This window comes from Arabidopsis lyrata (assembly GCF_000004255.2).
Source record: "Arabidopsis lyrata subsp. lyrata unplaced genomic scaffold ARALYscaffold_1, whole genome shotgun sequence".
Classification (NCBI taxonomy): Eukaryota; Viridiplantae; Streptophyta; class Magnoliopsida; order Brassicales; family Brassicaceae; genus Arabidopsis; species Arabidopsis lyrata.
Genome location: NW_003302555.1, coordinates 32,263,601 through 32,282,902, shown reverse-complemented (window position 1 = coordinate 32,282,902; position 19,302 = coordinate 32,263,601). Strand labels below are relative to the sequence as shown.

General features: G+C 29.7%; 3 protein-coding genes and 1 long non-coding RNA gene across 11 annotated transcripts; 2 read left to right on the top strand and 2 right to left on the bottom strand.

Annotated features, from left to right (window-relative positions):
* Positions 1-7,952: 7,952 nt before the first annotated feature.
* LOC9328020 lies at positions 7,953-10,115 on the top strand. The gene is made up of 3 exons (XM_021012646.1): positions 7,953-8,336; positions 8,437-8,552; positions 9,667-10,115. The coding sequence occupies exons 1-3, from the start codon at positions 8,229-8,231 to the stop codon at positions 9,998-10,000; spliced, it is 558 nt and encodes a 185-aa protein (XP_020868305.1). The 5' UTR covers positions 7,953-8,228; the 3' UTR covers positions 10,001-10,115.
* A 116-nt stretch (positions 10,116-10,231) lies between these two features.
* LOC9328019 lies at positions 10,232-10,857 on the bottom strand. Its single transcript, XM_021012659.1, has 2 exons — positions 10,548-10,857; positions 10,232-10,434 (listed from the first exon to the last, which is right to left on the bottom strand). Exons 1-2 carry the CDS (start codon positions 10,678-10,680, stop codon positions 10,307-10,309), a joined length of 261 nt encoding a protein of 86 aa, XP_020868318.1. The 5' UTR covers positions 10,681-10,857; the 3' UTR covers positions 10,232-10,306.
* A 2,874-nt stretch (positions 10,858-13,731) lies between these two features.
* Positions 13,732-14,193, bottom strand: LOC9328018. The gene is made up of 2 exons (XM_002891910.2): positions 13,985-14,193; positions 13,732-13,883 (listed from the first exon to the last, which is right to left on the bottom strand). Exons 1-2 carry the CDS (start codon positions 14,145-14,147, stop codon positions 13,762-13,764), a joined length of 285 nt encoding a protein of 94 aa, XP_002891956.1. The 5' UTR covers positions 14,148-14,193; the 3' UTR covers positions 13,732-13,761.
* Positions 14,194-14,951: 758 nt separating this feature from the next.
* Positions 14,952-18,398, top strand: LOC110224900. Of its 8 annotated transcripts, none has more exons than XR_002329357.1 (4): positions 15,247-15,362; positions 15,890-15,930; positions 16,024-16,353; positions 17,948-18,398. It is a non-coding gene; the product is annotated as an uncharacterized LOC110224900 (long non-coding RNA). The 8 variants fall into 8 exon arrangements; XR_002329354.1 differs by having other exon boundaries at positions 15,247-15,449; XR_002329358.1 differs by having other exon boundaries at positions 15,247-15,449; positions 15,890-16,143; positions 16,268-16,353.
* Positions 18,399-19,302: the final 904 nt, after the last annotated feature.

The following is a 19,302-nucleotide window of genomic DNA, read 5'->3' as shown; positions in this document are numbered from 1 at the left end:
TTTGTTGTAGAATTCATGAATAATGTGATCATTGATTATTTATTTTTTAAAGATGAATGATAACGTTTTAAAATTTTCAAGATTTGTTTTTATAATTTTACAAGATAAAATGTGAATCTTACAATATCTTAGGCTTAAATTATAAATCTAAGTTGAATTCAATAAGTTTTTTTCCTTTTTAAGAAAATATTTAATAATAAATAAAATTAGAAACTAGAAACTAATGCTTTACTATAAATTTCATCTTCTTGTTTAAAATCTTACATATAGAATTGCATAAATTTAGTTTTATACTTTTATTCTACCATGCATTTAAATTAAAATATTACATAATTAGAAATTTGAAGTATAATCATTTTTAATTTTTATCTGTTAAAAGTTGAATTATATTATTACTACTAATTAAACTTTAATAGTATTATTTTTTTATTATATTAGCATCTCATTTTTTTTACATAATTTGTTTTTTTATTTATTTTATTTTTTATATTAATTATAAGTAACATAAATATGCACTAAATGAATGTTTAAAATTTGATGACAAAAAAAAATAATGTTTAAAATTTATTTTAATGTACAATAAATAGTGTTACTTAAGTGGATGCTTAGGTGGATAGGCTAGTAGGAGAGAAAACTCTCTAATTATATATATAAATTTGACGAACTGTTGCAGCCATTGGTATATTTGATATCTATAGTCGCGTCTTTTGATTATATCTCTATTTTCACCCGTTTGAGTTTTTTCATCGTAAACTATTTGATATCTAAAAAATGCTTTATATGGTTGTGTCTTTTCATTGTAACTTTTGTTAAATATGTTATACAATAATAACAATCTAAATAAATATCTCATACGGTTGCGTCTTTTCATCGTAACAGATCGTAAAATATTTTTATTTATTTTTAATTTATTTATGGTTGTGTCTTTTCAATGTAACCCTTCTTTATTATTTTTTTCATTTTTAATAATTGAAAAAATATTTTGTACAATTGTGTTTGTTTTACAAAGTTGTAAAATTGTGTATTTTCATCCATTTTCGTCATTTCTTCGAAACCGTTCGTAAAAAATATATATATTTTTAATTTGAATAAATACTTTTTATGGTTGCAGTTTTTCATCGGTACTCTTTGTTAAATATTTTAATTTATTAATTAAAAATATCTTTTACAGTTATGACTTTTTACAAAGTTGCTTCTATTAATTTAGAATTTTATCTTTCCACCATATTTTATTCATATGTTTTATCAAAAAAAAATTTCTCTAAAAGTTATATATTTTACAAACAATTGTGTCAATTTAAATGTTCATATCTTTTGAAATGTATATATTTTGTTTACCAAATATTCAATCTCTACACTCATTTAAAATGGCAACTTCTTTTTTAAAGAGATGATTGATGGCCCAAGATTAAGGGTAATCGTAATAAATATATTCTACCGTTGTGTTCTTTTTATCATAATGCGGAGAATTTTAGTCATAGTAATAGTAATTTTAACTCGGAAAATTCTATGCACTAAAATAAGCTTTTGAGGAAAAAAAATGAAAATACTCTTAAGGCGATTCAAATCACGTGTAATTTTTTTTTCTGATAAAAGATATTCTAAAAAGTATATACGTGGTTGGTAGTATATCATAAAATAAAAATAAAATTAAAAATAATAAACATTAAACCAAGTAAAGTAATGTGTTATCAAATAAAATAAAATAATATTTTTTATCACATATTAATATATTATCGCTATTCATTTTGTTATATATAATTATTATCAAAGTGTTAAGTATGGCGGGATAAACTATATTTTTTTTGTATTCCAAGTAGAATTATTTACCTAAACATAAAGATCTACTAGGTACTTTACCCACATTATCTACCGGTGAAATGATTATTAAGTAAATTTATTTGTAGTTTTAGTTACAAAATATAATCGATTATTATCCAAAATCTGTATGTAATCTTCCAAGGTCAAAGTCCAGATAAGTTTCTTACCAAATCTTATAACTTTTCATCAAATTTGTAATTCCGAAACCTATTATCGATTGATTTTGTGATTTCCAAACCTGATTTTTGATGGACTCGAAAAGAATCCATGTTATATAGCGTAGATTTGAATCGATTTAGACCTAGTTAGGGTTCATTTTGAGTAATTTTGTTTTATTTATTATTCAACTCATTTATAGAAAAATGGAACACGAGTCTTACCAAGGATTTTGCAGAATAGTTCATTTGATTTATGTCTCTTGAATTGAGATTCAATGTTGATACTTGATATAATACAAGATTTCAAAATCTTTTTATTTTTCATAAACTTTAGCGAGCTTCATAAACTTGTATTCATGTTTTTGTTTTTTGTCATCCGAAATTAATTAACAGAAACTTGTATTTAATTGAATATGCGATGGAATCAAAGAGAATTTGAGTCAAATCCTATGTCGATAAAGATGGAGTAGATTGGAATATGCGATGTTTTTTGTTTTTTGTCGCCAAAAGGCGTTTTCTCCAAAAACTGTTTCTTCCGGCAAACAATCTTTATCACAGTTTCCCGGCCGGCGCTGGCTTCTCCGGCGTCGGTCGGTCTTTTGCTTTTCCCTCTAGTTTTCATCTTTCTCTCCAGTATAGATCTAGTAATTTCCATGGCAAAATCAAAATCACAACTTCTCGATGTTTGCCTTTTTTCATTGATGTTGGTGATAGATATGAGTCTCATGACATCAATTTGTTTCACGGTTTCGATTTTCGATATTTGCACCATCTCCGACTTGGGTAGCGTCTAAACACACCCATATTTCTTTGGGAGTTTCGGATCCGACTTTGACAAGCGTTGCATCCGTTGGCTTCTATCGTAACTGGTTTGAAGCCGTTAATTCCATGTCGATTCGAAAGAATAGTTATGTCCTTCCATTTGGCAGGTTTATGTCCGGTGTTTGCCGGTGGTATTTCCGGTTTGTAACCGGTGAATTTCCTCCTACACAATGGTATGGAGGTTTCACTTTGGTTTTTGATCCCGGAATCCATGATGTAACAACTTTGCTTAAAAGATTTGGACTTCTCAGATATCAAATCAGAAGTAAAGACATCAATTCTGGAATTGATGATTTTTTGATGACTTTACCGGTGGGCTATATACAAGAGACAGAGAAAAATCGTTTCTTCCTCGTGATGATGCATCTAAATCTGCAAAAACAGAACCTTCGAATTATGGATTCTCAAATGCCACACACGTGGGTTGTTGGTAATGATGATGTCGATCATGTCGTGGGCTCAAACACATCACAAGTTGGTTCTTTAAGAGAAGAAACCATGAACTTGTTATTGTGTTCAGACCTATGGTCATCTCGAGTAATATTTAGGGATTTGTCAAAATCTGGTAAGGCGATCTCTTCGAAGAATACAGTCGAAACTACTACAATGGTAATTTTATTTGTGATTTTGTTAAAGAGAATTACAGAGTCGAGTTCTTTCAGAAAGACCTTGGTACGGACGCTTTGGTACCACTGTGTCTACATTTCAGAGTTCTTTATGGACACATCAGGTTTAAAGCTACGGTTTGCAAAAATAAAGTTCAGCTACAAGTTGCTGCATGCCAATCGTAACAGAGAGAAATCAAATATGAAGTTGGACAATAACGGATCTTATGGTCGGTTAGCGAGTAAGACTACTCTTCGGAAAGCATCGTCAATCTCCCTTCTGCTGTATTTTTCTTAGTGTATGGCACATACATCTGCGTATGTAATAATTGTACTCAATTAATTCTGTAAATGACTATGTAATAACTCTTTTAAATCAATGAAAGTATGTTTTTGCCGAAAAAAAAAAAAAAAAGATGGAGTAGAATATTGAATCTATTCTCATCTATTTAGGGTTCACTGGTTTGATTTTTTTGTTTGTACGAAAGATGTAGGGTTCATCACATTGATTTTTTTATATTTGAATTCGTTTTATCCATAAAATAATTGAAAACAGTACTTTTTTTTTAACTTAAACTAATAAACAATCATAAACATTTTGTGAAGATTTTATGAAGATATACGAATTCGATGATTTGGGTCAAAATGCAAAACCATATATTTCGATATGTTTTATATAAAATAATGTGAAAGTATAAGTACAAAACATATAGTAAATATTTCTATTATATATGACTGTATATAACAAATCTTAATCTTATATACCACTTATTTCATAAATATATATCCTCTTGTTAATTAATTGCTTGTGTTAATTATTGATACCTTAAATATTGAAAAGAAGGATATATAATTAACACCAATGGTACTATTTGTAATTATTTAGTAAATATAAGAGTTCTATGATCAAATAATGAAAAGGCAAACAAAACATTCGAAGAGATCCGGAAGCCTTATTAGGATTAGGATGACACCAAAAACTGAGGAATATGCACATAAAAATGCACATGAAGAGATGTGGTACATATAAAACTGATCATGCAGAATTTGGAAGATCTAGAGAAGGAATTCCACAAAAAGGAGTAAGTAACTGGTTGTTACAAGTTCAGTAATTTTAGGTTTTGCATTAGCTTGTGAATGTATAACTTTGAGTTTGATCATCTGCTTGAATTTTGTTCAAATTTTATGCCAAAAAAAAAAAAAAAATTAGTAAATAAATAATTTTTTTGAGAATCTCTCTGAGCATGACACGTTAACATGATACTCTTGTAATTTAGACATAAGAGTAATGTTTTTTTTTATTAATAGTGTTTCTCAATTAATATATAAGAGATAATACAATTTTTATTAATCATGGATTTAAAATTAATATTGAATGACTTTAGATATGGTTGGATTTTGATAGAGTTTTAAATTCTTATGTCTTACATCTTATTATATAAAGTATGGTTTTCAAAGTTAATAACTCACGAGATCGTGACACGTGTCAAATATTTCGATCTCAGATTTTGCCATGTGTCAAATAAATTTTCCATTTTAATAAAAAGGTCAAAAGATAATTATAAAAAAATTATAAATGTAAACAGTTTAAAAATGTAAAAAGCTAATTATAAGGAAATTGTACCTATATTTCCATAAGAGATTTTGCCATCTAGCAACCTAAATTTTTGTTTTTAACAACTTAAAAATTGTTAAAAGATTTATAACAAAATTCACTACAAAAAAAAAGAGAGTATTGCATCACTTAAATTACATCACAAAACAAAATGATATTATTTTAAATTACTTATTTATAAATGAAACAAATATATATGACTTAACATCAATTATATTAACTGATGTTATAATTAACTAATTTTACATCAATTAAATAAAATTGATTGAATTTTTATTAGTTTGCATCACTTTTAAAAAACTGATACAAAATATATATTTACATCATTTAGATCATTGATGTATCTATTAATATTTGGTAAAATCATTTCTCAAAATGATACAAATCTTACATCAATAGAAACTGATGTAAAATTGTATTAAGGAGGCATTTTTAAATTGTCCCACATCGACAACTTCTTAAGGAGGGATAAGAATCTATCCTTTATAAATACGTTAACCCATTTTCCAATAATTGAGTATAGTGGTCTCACGAAAACTTGAGTCAAATAATTTATTTGAAAGATATTGTTGACGTTTAGATTTATTCTTAGAATACGATTATAATTAAAATAATTTTCTTATTAATTAATAAAATAATTATTATAAATGTTACAATTATTAAAATCACTAATGAAATTTGACACTAGTTTTAGTATCAATTATTTATAAATGATGAAAATATCAACATCATTTATACAAAGTGATTTAAAAAGGTAACATCATTTTTTGTAATTGATACAAAATTAACATCAATTATAAAAACTGATGCAAATATTATGTATAATTACATCAGTTGTCAACAAAATGATGTAAATTATTTGCATCATTAATTTTTAAATCATTTACTTAAGTGATGTAAAATTCTTTTACATCAATTATAAGTAATACAAATATTCAAAATAAGTGATATAAAATGATCTTTTTTGTAGTGATTATAAATTTAAACAGTTAGATCATAGTAAGAAAACTATACGTATATATAAAAAAATTATATTTATATTTTTCATAAAAAACGAAATTATAAAATTGTGCTAAACATTTTATGTATAAGTTACTAATTGTACAAGAAAAAAAATTTAAAAATAGAAAAAGGATTAATGAAATTATACAATCAGTTATTATTCCTATAAGAAAAATGATTGTAAATAATCAGCTTTATATAAACAATAAGTTGTCTCATATTTTTTCACCAAGCAAACTAATTTCTTCACACACCACCGTTGTTTGAACTTCATTCTATTGGTAAAACTTTTGTTTTTGGTTATAAAATTTTTTTTAGGATAGTATAAGTAACTAATATTTGACTCAAAAATAATTAAGGGGATAGCCATGAGTTAAACATTTTTTGGAAACTAATGTTTTTCAGATATGTGAAAATTCAAAATAGCTCTCAAACAAAAGACAAACATATAACTGCATATTCTAATTTAGAGAAAAAACATGAAATAAATACTAATAACACGAAAAATCTGAAGAAAAAAATATCAATATTAGAATTCTGACGACGAAATAGAGACATCCAACAATTTCATTTAATAAAATAGCATGTCATACTGAAAGAAATAGGAGTAGCATGTGATTGTTGTGGAGGTGATGAAGGTGGTGGTTGATGGTTACGGAGGTGGTGATTGGGTGATTTTAAAAAATAACATGATCATGTAAAAATTACATGCATTTATCATTTGTTGTAAATATATCATGTCAATTATAAAATCAAACACTGTGAATCACGATGGTTTTTTTAAAATAGCATGTGATATTCATACCCAAGGAATATATGGCAATAGAGGCAAATTAAGAATTATAAATGGCGATGGACATAGACTAGAGTTGTTGTCGGAGAGGCTTGGCTTGATGTCGGAGAAAATAAAGAAAGTAGAGTGATAAGAGAACTTGAGGAAAGAGAGAAGAAGCAATAAAAGTGGTGTTGGTGTTGATGACGGTGGTTCAAGCTTGGTGGTGGTGGCGGCGATAAATGTTGATGAAGGTGGTGGATCGAAATTAGCTAGATTCGGTATTGATGGTGGTGGTGATTGTGATAGTAGTGAGATTCATTTGTGGTGGTGGGTCATAGTAGTGAGACTCGGTGGTGATGTCCGACGAATGGAAGAAATGGAGATAGGGGAAAAAAGAGGGAGAGAAGGAGAGGAGTTCAAGCAAAAATAAGAGATTTCTAATGAGAGAAATAGAGAGATTTGAGAATTTCTCGCCGGCGAGCGGAAGGAATAAAGAGAAAACGAAGAAATGAGTAATATGAGCCAAAAATTGACAATGCCACGTAACTATATAATTTTATCTTTTCTTATTGTCACAGTTTATTTCCATCTTGCCCACATTGGAATTATAAAGTGCAATACACTCTCCGGATGGATATAAATAACTTATTAAAATTCAATAATACAACCTATGAACAATTATGACTTCATAAATTATAATAAGCAAAAAATTATATAATTTTATAAATAGGCCAATATTTATTTTAGATGATTTAATAATTAGTATAACATAACTACAAATAGAGTTTTATACTGCGCAATATGTATTATAAAAATATATTTAAAAAATAATTAAAAAGCTGCATTATCTAAAATATATATGTTTATATAATTTTAGTTATGATTAACAAAATAAAATTAAAAGTTAAGAGTCATAATTTCGACCGGCAACCTGTTCAACGCACGGGTCCATATCTAGTTAATCATAAATTGAACAATGATGAATTTTTAATTATTTTTTCTTTAGTTAGGAAAAATTCTATATCTAACAACATGAGATTGTGGAAGACATTTCAGAATTTTACATCCATTAAAAATGGATTTTAAAAAAAGTCCCAAAGATTAATGTCTTCAGAAAACACTTTTGAGTATTCTTTTGGTTTAATTCGGTTTAGAAAAACCGATTGCTTCTTTCCTAAATCGGTTTAGAACTAAAGATTGAGAACCAAATCGTATAAGCAAAGAAGCTAGAAGAAAATTTCCCGACGAAAGAAACTCGTTCTCAATCTCTGATTACTACTCTCTCTCAATCGAATTCAGATTCTCAGCTTCTGGGTTTTTAAAAAATCGAATCTTTTTCCGCTACGTTACTTTGTATCTGTCTCTGGTAGCTTAAGGAATTGGTTTTAAACACTTTTAGGGTTTTTGTGGTTGTGGGATTTTGAAGAACAATGTCGTCTTCTTCAGTAATTAAACCAGAAGACGTTCTTGAACATCTTATGAACGATGGTACCATCGATGCTCTTCGATTAAGAATCATCAATCAGCTCAAAGGCAATGTAAGTTCTTTAATTTGGATTTGATTTCAAAGTTTCGATCTTTTTGTTTTTTGTGATCATAAAGTTAATGTTTTTGTTGTTGTTGTGATTGTGTGAACAGGAAGAGTTAAAGAGCACAACGATTAAAATGGCAGAAGAGAGTAAAGTTCTGAACACACCTGGTGCTGAGAAACAGACTAAAAGAGAACTCTTTGATGCTCTTCGTCAAGAACTCGAGTAAAGTTTTCTCCTTTTATATATCTCAACTCTTAGTACATTGATTTTTGAAAGCTGGTTTCTGTGTATTATGGTTAAGTATTTTGCATATAAAGAAGAACCCTTTGTTTTTTGATTCTTGCAAGTTAATAGATATTCAGTAGTTTACGAGTATATATGGTTATCGGTTTTCATGAACTTCGCTTCACACTCATAGCTATAGCCCCCACATACCTCTAGAGCTGATTGAATATTATAAACCATTCATTGGAGGTGCAGTATCAATCTTGTTTTGCTTCACATTCTTAGAGCATTTATGTATATTGATTTTCAATAGTTCTATGTTACATTCTTAGAGCTGATTGAATGATATAGGAAATTTATGGTAGGTGATATGTATAACTGTTTATATATGGATATCGGTTTTACTTAATTCTGCTTCATACTCTTAGCTATAGTCCCCAGCTTATTGTAGAGCTGATTGAACGATATAAACCATTCATCGATCTTGTTCTGCATACTGCATTCATATTCTTAAAGGATTTATGGATATCTGTTTCCCATAGCTCTATGTTACATTCTTAGAGCTGATTATATTATATAGGAATTTCAATGATAGATAATATGGTTATCGGTTTTGCATAATTCTGCTTCTGCCCTTGGCCATAGTGCCCAGCTAATTTTAGAACTGATTGAATAATATAACCGTTCGTAATAGGTATGAATTCCTTGGAGGTGTAGTATCAATCTTGTTCTGCTTTACATTCTTAGAGCATTCATGGGTACTGGTAGTTGCATAACTTTACTTCATACTCTTGGCAACAGCCCCCACCTAATTTTAGAGCTGATCGAATAGTTTAAACCACTCACAATAGGTAATGTTCTATATTCTTTGGAGGTGCAGTATCGATCTTGTTCTGTGTCACATCCTTAGAGCATTTATGGATATCGGTTTCTTTTCCATAATTCCGCGTCACATTCTTAGAGTTGATTGAATAATATAGGCCATTCGTCAGAGCTACCTGTATGCATATACTAATATACACAGTTACTCGTCTGTTTTATTTTGTTGTTGGAAAAAAATTGTGTTGGTAACATATTTACCATTGTTTGCTGTTGTTGTCTTTGTGGGCAGAGGTCCAGTGCTAGAGAAGGCATCAAAATCAGTTTGGGATCTGATTCTTGAGAAGGATGGATTAGGGAAAGAGATAAACGAAACAGTAGAACGTGTGTTTTGTCATCTAAGCGGGCAAGAACCGCCTTTTTATTCTTCATCAAACGTGGAGAAAACCCCGATGGAGATAGAGAAAGATACGGAGATGAAGGAGAATAATAGCTCAAAGACAAAACCAAAGAAAAGAAGTCTTAGTGAGGTGAATTCCTCTGACGGTATCGATGAAGTTGCAACGACGAAGAAGAAGCAAGGTGATTCCGCAACTGTAACTTTAGAATCTAAGAAAACGCCTTGAGCCTAAGTTATGATATATTTATTTCTGTTGTTCTGACTCTTCTGATATAGATAGTCTTGGTGTTTTATTGTTGACATTGCTCTTTTCAACTATCTGCAACTCCTTTGTACATCAATTGTTTTTTCTTTTTGTCAACAACTTATATTAATCAAACGAGCCAATCCAAGGAAACATTGTTTACATACGTTACATAATGCGGTTGTAGAACAATTAATTTGAGAATTTATTAAATTTTAGTATGTGAAATAACAAAGATAAAAATATGCCAAAAGTTCAACAAGTCGAAAACCCATGAATCTCAAATCTTCAACATGGATCCATGCAATGCCAATGACAACATTTCTTACAACGTTGGAGACAGTTGTTGTCTTTACCACAAGGTCCAGAGCAAATATAATAACACATCCTCGGGTTCCAGTCCATTCCATTAGTCCCTGTAAACATCATTAAGTAGAAGTCATAACCATCCTTTGTGAATACAATTATCAAAAAACATAAAATGAAAACAAAGTAGGAGGAGAAGCGTATCCGAAGACACAATCAGTACAAGCTATATGGTTCATGTTTCGACAGTCGAACTTGACGTCTGTTTCTTGACTCTGAGTCACAGTCATTGCTCTCACGCCCATTAGTACCAAAGCCATCATCATTGTTATCTTGATCATATTCATACTCGACATCTTCCTTGTTTTTTTTTTTTTTTTATCTTTTGTTAAGATTTATCAACTAGTGAATCAACACATTTTGATTATATATAAATTTATGTATAAAAAGAATCTTATGACCGTTCAGAAAATGGCAGAATTATGATTAATTAGATTGCAACAAATTTGTCAATATATTCTGCAACAAATTTGTTAGAATATATATTCTACAATAAATTTCCAGATCTTTAACATTTCAAGATATATAACTTTTGTGAAACTATAATTTAAAAGTAATAAAGATGGTTATATTATTTACGAAATTTGTAAGGATTTCTACTTTTATAAGACAAATTAAAATTTAAAAAATTTAAAGTAAAGTATCAAAATACATAAAATCATGCACAAAATGAACATCTGAATTTTGGATAAAATTGAAGTAGGGCTTCAAAAAGTGGATTGAGGTGAACGTGGAAACAAATTATCATATATATAAAAGTTGGCCAACTCTCTCCATATGAGTGCCACATCATCACATAAGAAAATGACATGTGTCATTCTACATTACTTAAATAAAAAGATTAGCAAAATTAATTGAGAGAAAATCAAAAGTCTTTTGTTGTGTTAAACTTTCCATTAATCTCACTCTTAATTGATTTTTTAAAAAACTAAAAAATAAAGTAAAAGATCATACTAATGTATTAAGCACTACTTTCATTCTACTCTTTTTATATTATTAAATATTTTTTTCGATGGTCATTACTCGATAATGGCTAAAAATTACTTGTATTGTAGTTTATATATTTGCTACCTATCTTCATGTTACGTTTTCTGAATATGACATTCTCTCTTTTTATTTTTGTGCGTTGATAAATTGGTAACATTGACACACAATTTTTTCCACTTAAGGGTCCTTTGAGACGTTAGACATACCAAAAAATTTAAAAAACGAGACTCTCTCCTATATGGTTGTATGCAAGGAGAGAGATCTAATGTGTTGACTTAAAGTACTAGCATATCATGATGTGGTTGGCGTACTAGATGACGAGAGAGTAAATGGAACAAATAATTGTTTGTTTAGAATTAAGTTAGGTAAATTTCAAACCACATAAGTAACATAATTACATACCATTGTATCAATATATCATATATTATTGTTGTATGTATTCATGATAAAGAAAGATTAGGATCGTAGGTATAGAGATAATCAGGTTTATACATTAAAAACGTGGAATTAATATTTCGAGTCAAAGATGAATCTAATCATAAAAATTATAACTATAGAAAATAGATATGACTTTATCAATTACATAATACCACACACACAAAATAACATAAAGCGCAACAAAAACCATAATCATATTTTTTCTGCAATTTTTAACACAAAATCCCACGCGTAGCATAAGTATTCATCTAGTTAAATATAAAATGTGATAAAAAAATATATTTGTAACTAGTAGGAAAATTGGTAAAACTAAATTCTTAGAAGAAAAACTTAGTAGATAATATTTTAATTAGTTCTTGATGATTAAAATAAATCATAAAATAGAATATCATTTTTAATTAAGTATCTATAAATTATAAAATATCATTTTATAGTTGAAGATTGCGCCGAATATATCTAACTAAAGGGGGTGTATTGGATTAAATATTTTGGAGATACGGTGGAATTTCTATATTTTGGTTTTTTCAGAGATTTGCATAAGTTTTTTTTTAAGATATTTAGGTTGATTTGTTAGATTTTTTATTAAAAATAATTATAATAATTGATGCTTTGATGAGATTTAGTGGGGTGATTTAGGAGGCTTAATTATTAAATTTTGATGATTTTGAGTTATTTTAGAACAAAATGTCAAAAACAAAAGAGAAGTCGACGATAAAAACTAACCAGGGAACATGTTTTTTGTTTCTAGGTGTTTCATAAGTAGAACTTAAGCGAGAAAAATTGGAAAGACTAGTGTTCATGTGATGTTACTTTTTCTTGTTTGAATTGGATTGAAAGTAAACGTATAATTCACAGTTACATTGCTTTTGCTTCTCTTTTTTTGTAATTCTTCTATGCAGAGGCACTATGCTATGTACACTTGGTGATCGATAGAACCTTTTCTCTTTTATTTTACTCGAAATCGATTAAGATTCGTGTCTCATCTTTTAACCAATTGTCTCTGCCCGTTTCTTCGGTGTTTCGATTCTCACATTCATCGTTGCTCTTAAACCTTATTGCAAAACTAAACCTAGAATGCTTTAGATAATTACTAGAAGAGCTTAACGGTGAGTAAGAGAAGCCCAATAAGCTCATTAATTCCATGAAGTAGTGCTAGACCACAACAGCTTCGTCTTTGTCAGTGTCGTTCACCCTAAAAAAACCCAAAGTTTAATCAATTTTGATTATGTGGTTGGATGCATTGGCCTTGCCATAACTCCATTTCATTGTCTATAGTGTCTAGTACTTCCCATTCTGTCCACCTGATTTTGATTCTTTTAATTTGATTTTCTGTTATGTCACCATCTCTTAGACCATTTCTACATGAAGCTTTCATAAGCGAAGAGAAATTCTGGTTGTGCAATGGACATGGGGGCTCTTGCTCGGGTAGTTATGTTTCCTACAACGTTCATGGCATGAAATGAATTGTCAATGCCACAACCGACATCACAATTCCTATAATATATAACTCGTTGGCCCCGGTAGACATCATAAATCACAACCATAATATTTCAATATATACAATTAATCTAAATCTTATAATGACAAAAGAATGTTATAATTTTCACATTGCTTTCACTATTTACGTTCTTTGACAAACATAACTAAAATTGTTAAATAAATTTCTATCAAAGTAAAGTCCTCTAGAAGTATTTTCCATTCACTTCTTTACCTTATATATTTATTTTATCCATTTACAGATTTGGTTATTGCTGAAATATTCAACATGTACATGTATATGAAATTGATCCAATAATTGAAATCTCAAAAGATTTTCAGTATAATTGTGACACCATCAAATGTTTCAATAAATTCTTTTATTTATTAGATTTAAAAATGTTTATGAAACGTAATGTTTTCATGTGAATTACATCCCAACATCAAAGACTCGAATCTAAAAGGACCTCTAAATCTCAAATCAAAGGTTTTGGAGGACAGTGTTTAATACAACGTTGGTAGCAGTCGTTGCTTGGTTGACAAGCGACATCACAATCCCTGAGACAGAAAGCCCGTGCTTGACTTATTTTGCTCTCACCTGAAAATATCATCAAGATAACCATTGTTTATGAACACAATGAGTCTAAAACATGCGATAAAAACAAGAAATTATAGACAAAAGAGGGATAGTTTAGTTACTTCCAGGAAAAGCGCAATGAAGAAGACAATCAGAACAAGCAAAACTTTTGCTGTCATGACATTTAGTCGCGCAGGTTGTTCGTTTACATTCTTCCACCGTCTTTGCACTCACGCCAACCACTAACAAAACCATGATAATCGTTATCTTCATGATACTCACCATTTTTTTTTTTGTTTAATATTTAATACCTTGTCAACTTTTTTTATTCCATACGATATTGTTTTAATTTGTTATACGTGATTTGGTTGTTTGACGTACTTTTCTAGAGCATAATGGGTACTTATTTATAGATTTAGGCAATGGTTGAATTTTAATAAATATATTAATTAGCTGCTATACAAGTCTACATAGTTTTACTATGTTGCTAAATGTTTAAAATACAAATTGGACATTTTTGTTTGAATCACTACATCTTTGACTATCTATAATCAAAATGCTATTATCTCTAATAACTAGAGTTGAATAAATATGTTTGACTTAAAATAGCTTCGGCTATCTTATTTTGGAAATATATTGGGTGTTACAACTTACAAGTTACACGTAAATACGTAATGCGTGAGATAAATTTTAAAAACTATGATAACGAGATATATTGGAAGTATGTATATGAAAACACAAGTATATACGTAAAGATAAATTACATGGATCATCAAGTATCCATATCCATGTACAAACCTGTTTCAGTTCAATGCTAAATTATATTATACTAGATAAGGACCCGGGCGTTGCCCGGGTTGCCGGTCGATATTATCATTTTGTTTTATTTTTCAAAAATACAGCATAAATAAAAGATTTTGTCCATTGAATATTTTTTCTATACATAAAATATATAGTTTTAAATTTTTGAATAGACTTTTCTAATTTATAAATTGAATGTTATATAAGAAGAAAGTAACAATAATTTTTTTTTTTCAAAACAATATGGCATAGTTATTTTTTGATAATATTGTACATGTTTAAATTTTGTAGTAAAAATTTGGCAAGATGCAGTTTTAAACGTATTATTTGAATTATGGAAACCATATACGTAAAACTCTTCATAAAACTGATAGCGATTAATTACCAAATCAAAAAGAGTTCATTCTCATTTAAACAATTAATAACTCAATTATAACTCATTTACAACAACGAAAGAAAGAGACAATAGCCCGATAGGCCCATGTTGTTAATTAAACAACTCGTACAGATTTTCCAAGAAAAGGAAAAATAAAAACGATTCGAAGAAGTAGAATGTAGAAGACGTTTACCCGCTTGATCAGGGCCGGCTATGTTTTGACGCATCATCACCTCCGATTCTCCTACCTATATCTCAGGTTATTTGTTAGCTCGAATCTCATGAAGGAGATGGTTCTATTCTCTTATCCACATCTCCGGTTGGTATGATTTTTTGCAAAAAAATGGGATAGTCTCTTAATCTGGTTCTGTTTTGAATTTCATGTGTTGTTGGGAACTCTCGAATGAATTGTAAGTTTGTTTGACCTTTTTCTGTTATAGGGTTTGGTTTGTGTATTGGTTTTGTCGGATTAGATTGCTTTGAATAGGAGAAAGGATTTATATATTTATTTGTAAATGGAAGTCGAAAGTATGAGTAGCTGTGAGATCCAGAAGCTGCTTCAGGTTTTATTATTGCATATAGTTTATGATGAACTTTTTATTTCGATCGTATTTTATTTCATATTGCAAAGAATGTGTTATTGATAAATAGCTTGAAGTTAATAAAATATGTTATAAAAATAAAACATGAAACCCAAAGCAAACATATAACGTTATTGAAAAGAATTAATGGACAATATATTGTATAGTCGAAACTTTAAATCTGGAAACTAAAACAAACTGTAGATATAACTGTATAAGCTCTGATTTTTATCTCTCTTTGAATATTCTTAATTTCTTTTTATTTGTAGGTGTTATAGAGACTTAAGAGTTTATGTGATAGGAACCAAGGGTAAGTTGAAGATCTGAGTAGCTATGAGATCCAAAAGCTACTTCAGGTTCTTACTAATTATTAGTGGTTTTCTAATGATTTTACGCACTCCAGCATCCATAATGAATCAGCAACAATGGCTACAGAAGTAGAGTTATAGAAATTGTCAAGGAGAATAGCTCATTCTTGAAGTGGACTTCAAATGGCAAATAAATTGCACAGATGGCTGACGACGTAAGCTGTTTTTTGTTTGTGGAATCTTTCTTTTTTTGGTCCTTTTTCATACATATATCCGATGAGAACTATCTATTCTTCTAGATTTTAGTCATATAATTAAACTGGCTTCTATGTTTTCGAGGGATCTCTCAATGGAGTTCATATATGAGAAGAGATGTGTAGGCCAACCGCAGAGACAAAATTTTCATCTTTACAGACGTGCCTAAGGTTAGGAATGGATCATATCGTTTTGACTTGCCTTAATTTTTCATAATGCAGTGAGTGTATGTTTAAGAAAATCTTAAATCTAGAGGTGATGATGATTAAAACATGAAACTCAAAGAAAACATGTACAATCGAAATTACAAATCTGGAAACTAAAAGAATTATAATATTAAAAAACAAACTGTAGATATAACTGTATAGGCTATGATTTTCATCTCTCTATGAGGATCATATGTTGTTGAAAACTTCTTGGTAGACAATATTTTGTAGAACACTGCTATCATAATGTTTTGTCCCAACTTTAAGAATCTGAAGTCCTGCAGTTGTAGTGACTCTTGATAGTGCGACGTATAATTGTCCGTGAGAAAAGACTGGACTTGGCAAATATAAACCTACTTGTTTAAGCTTTGACCTTGGCTCTTGTTAATAGTCATTGCATAGCAAACTCGTACAGGAAATTGGCGTCTTTTTAGTTTAAAAGGCCATTTTGCATCTGTTGGTGTGAGACTTATTCTAGGAATAAGAACACGTTTTCCCAGATGAGTTCCAGTGTGTATTTCTGCTTCAATAATCCTCTTGCCTAGGCGAGTTATTATTAACCTTGTACCATTGCAGAGTCCTTCTCTTTGATTTATATTTGTTGTTTTTCTGCTTAGATCACAGGTTTGTTTTGTTTTTCTCTTAAACTTTCATACTTTTCATAGATAGAAAAAACTTACAACATCTCTTACACACATATATAGAGATTGCACACTTGCACACATAGTTTCTTTGCCATAACTCTAGATACTAGGATCACTTACACAAGCAACACCACTTGTGTATAGGTTCCAGCAACTCCTAACAACTCTTTACTATTCAGACCTAACAGCTTCTCTTGTTATTCTAACTTGGTACTTAGCTAACTTAAGAGTACATCAAGTCTACGAATGGGTCACAACAAAAACCATCTAGACATTTTCTGTTGGGCCAAAAACCAAATCTGCAGGCCCAAACACATCTTAACCCAAAACAACTAAACCTTGACTTCTTCTTCTACGTTTCCTTTTGTCAACCTTCGACGCTTCTTCTCTCTTTCTAGATTATGGGTTTCATCACACCAACCCACCTCTTTACTTCCTTGTTCTTCATTCCTTTCTCATTGACATCGTTCTTCTTCTTTGCAGGATCAATCGGAGAGTTCAATCTCAACAATATTCCTCAGTAGCATGATCGGTGCATTTATCTTGAGATCTAGTTTGTGATTAGGAATACCAGGAAATTTCAACGAATTTAAAAATTCTATGGGGTAAAGAATATGTTGATTTGCTACTTCTTCTTTGTCGTCACCAATGGTATCCGAGCTCAAATACTCTTTTTGCTCTCCTTTTAAGCATGATAACATGTAGTTATTCACTTCGTCGACTGTCTCATTTCTTGGAGTAAGAATTGCTCGTTCAATCAGATATTTTTTTGTCTTTGAAACTGAACTGAAAGTCCTGATATGTAGACTTTGCAATGCATTCAACAGGATCTCCGTTGTTTTGCAAGAGCAGATTGTTGTCTATTTCCACTATGCCAATTTCATCATTTGAGGTTCTGTATTTATTTGGTTTAGGTGTTGTGCCATCACCGATACATATTAGCCACTTCGCAAAATCTTTTTCCGCTTGGTCCAGCCTCATATTTTTCTCGAGAGTGAATATAGAGCAATAATTCCATAAATATGAACGGTTGATTGTTGCCATAACAGTTTCTTGTCTGGTGCCTTGTGGTATGACTGGCAGAATTTGTCTAAAATCACCACCAAGAAGCACCGTTTTTCCGCCAAAGGGTTTGCTTGCTGCATCTGGATCAGCTACTGAGAGTACATCTCTCAAACTCTTATCAAGAGCTTCAAACGCAAATCGATGGCACATAGGCGCTTCATCCCAAATGATGAGATCTGTTTTTTACTACCGTTCGACGATAGGAACGCTTTTTGTTAAGCTGATCTACTGTTATGTAATCTTTGTTAGTATGTTGAACTTGTGTCTTCATCTTTTGTTTGATGATAGCTATTCTGAAAATTTTAAAAAGAAGTAAAAAATAATTTAGTTTAAGTAACAACCAAAACCAATATGTTTGTAACACGCGAAAACATAATATTAGTTACGTAAAGTTAATGTATTGACAACGACTTGGTTAGTAAATATATAAATATAACATATGCATGATACATATTGACAAAAACTTGGAATATAACGTAGACTTAGGTTTTGTAAACAGATTAATATAACGTAGCCACGGAGGCATCATACCTATTGACAAAACAGAATGATGTTGAAGCAATGCCGTAAGCAATGGTGTTTTTTTGAAGAGATTTTGGTTTGGTGAAAAAGTAGGAGACTATCTATTTGTTTATATAGTAGTGAGTATTTAGAATAATTATTTTTTTTAGAATTGTTAATTTCCTTATAATTATCTTTTTACTTTAAATTTTTTTTTTTTTGACAATTATCTTTTTATATTTTTAAAATTAATAAAAGGAAATTATCTTTTTACATATTTCTATTCAATAAGATACATTTTTATAATAATTATCTTAATGACATTTTTAAAATTGTTTAGTTTCCTTATAATTATCTTTTTACCTTTTAAAATTTAGAATTTCTTACAATTATCTTTTTTTAGTTTTAAAATTAATAAAAGGAAATTTGCGCTTTACACATGTCAAAATCTGAGATCGTTAAAATTGCCACATGTCACGATCCTATGAGTTATTGACTTTGAAAACCATACTTTATATAATAAGATATGCTGATCTAACACTACAAAAAAGAAGGGATTTAAAGTCATTTTTCAAGTTTCCTAAACTCAGTTTTTAAATGACCCTACAATATAAAGTAATTTTTGAAAATGATACAACAAATGATGACTCTAAGTTTTTTAGAAACACTTCAAAAAGTGACTTCAAACTTAAAGTCAAAAATC

Bases quoted from the DNA above. Each gene is read 5' to 3' on its own strand.
- LOC9328019 (XM_021012659.1), bottom strand. From the start codon at position 10,680: ATGTCGAGTATGAATATGATCAAGATAACAATGATGATGGCTTTGGTA. The intron at 10,435-10,547 runs GTACTGATTGTG...TGATGTTTACAG, and splicing joins AAACATGAACCATATAGCTT to GGACTAATGGAATGGACTGG.
- LOC9328020 (XM_021012646.1), top strand. From the start codon at position 8,229: ATGTCGTCTTCTTCAGTAATTAAACCAGAAGACGTTCTTGAACATCTT. The intron at 8,337-8,436 runs GTAAGTTCTTTA...TTGTGTGAACAG, and splicing joins TCAATCAGCTCAAAGGCAAT to GAAGAGTTAAAGAGCACAAC. The intron at 8,553-9,666 runs GTAAAGTTTTCT...CTTTGTGGGCAG, and splicing joins GCTCTTCGTCAAGAACTCGA to AGGTCCAGTGCTAGAGAAGG.
- LOC9328018 (XM_002891910.2), bottom strand. From the start codon at position 14,147: ATGGTGAGTATCATGAAGATAACGATTATCATGGTTTTGTTAGTGGTT. The intron at 13,884-13,984 runs GTAACTAAACTA...TGATATTTTCAG, and splicing joins TCATTGCGCTTTTCCTGGAA to GTGAGAGCAAAATAAGTCAA.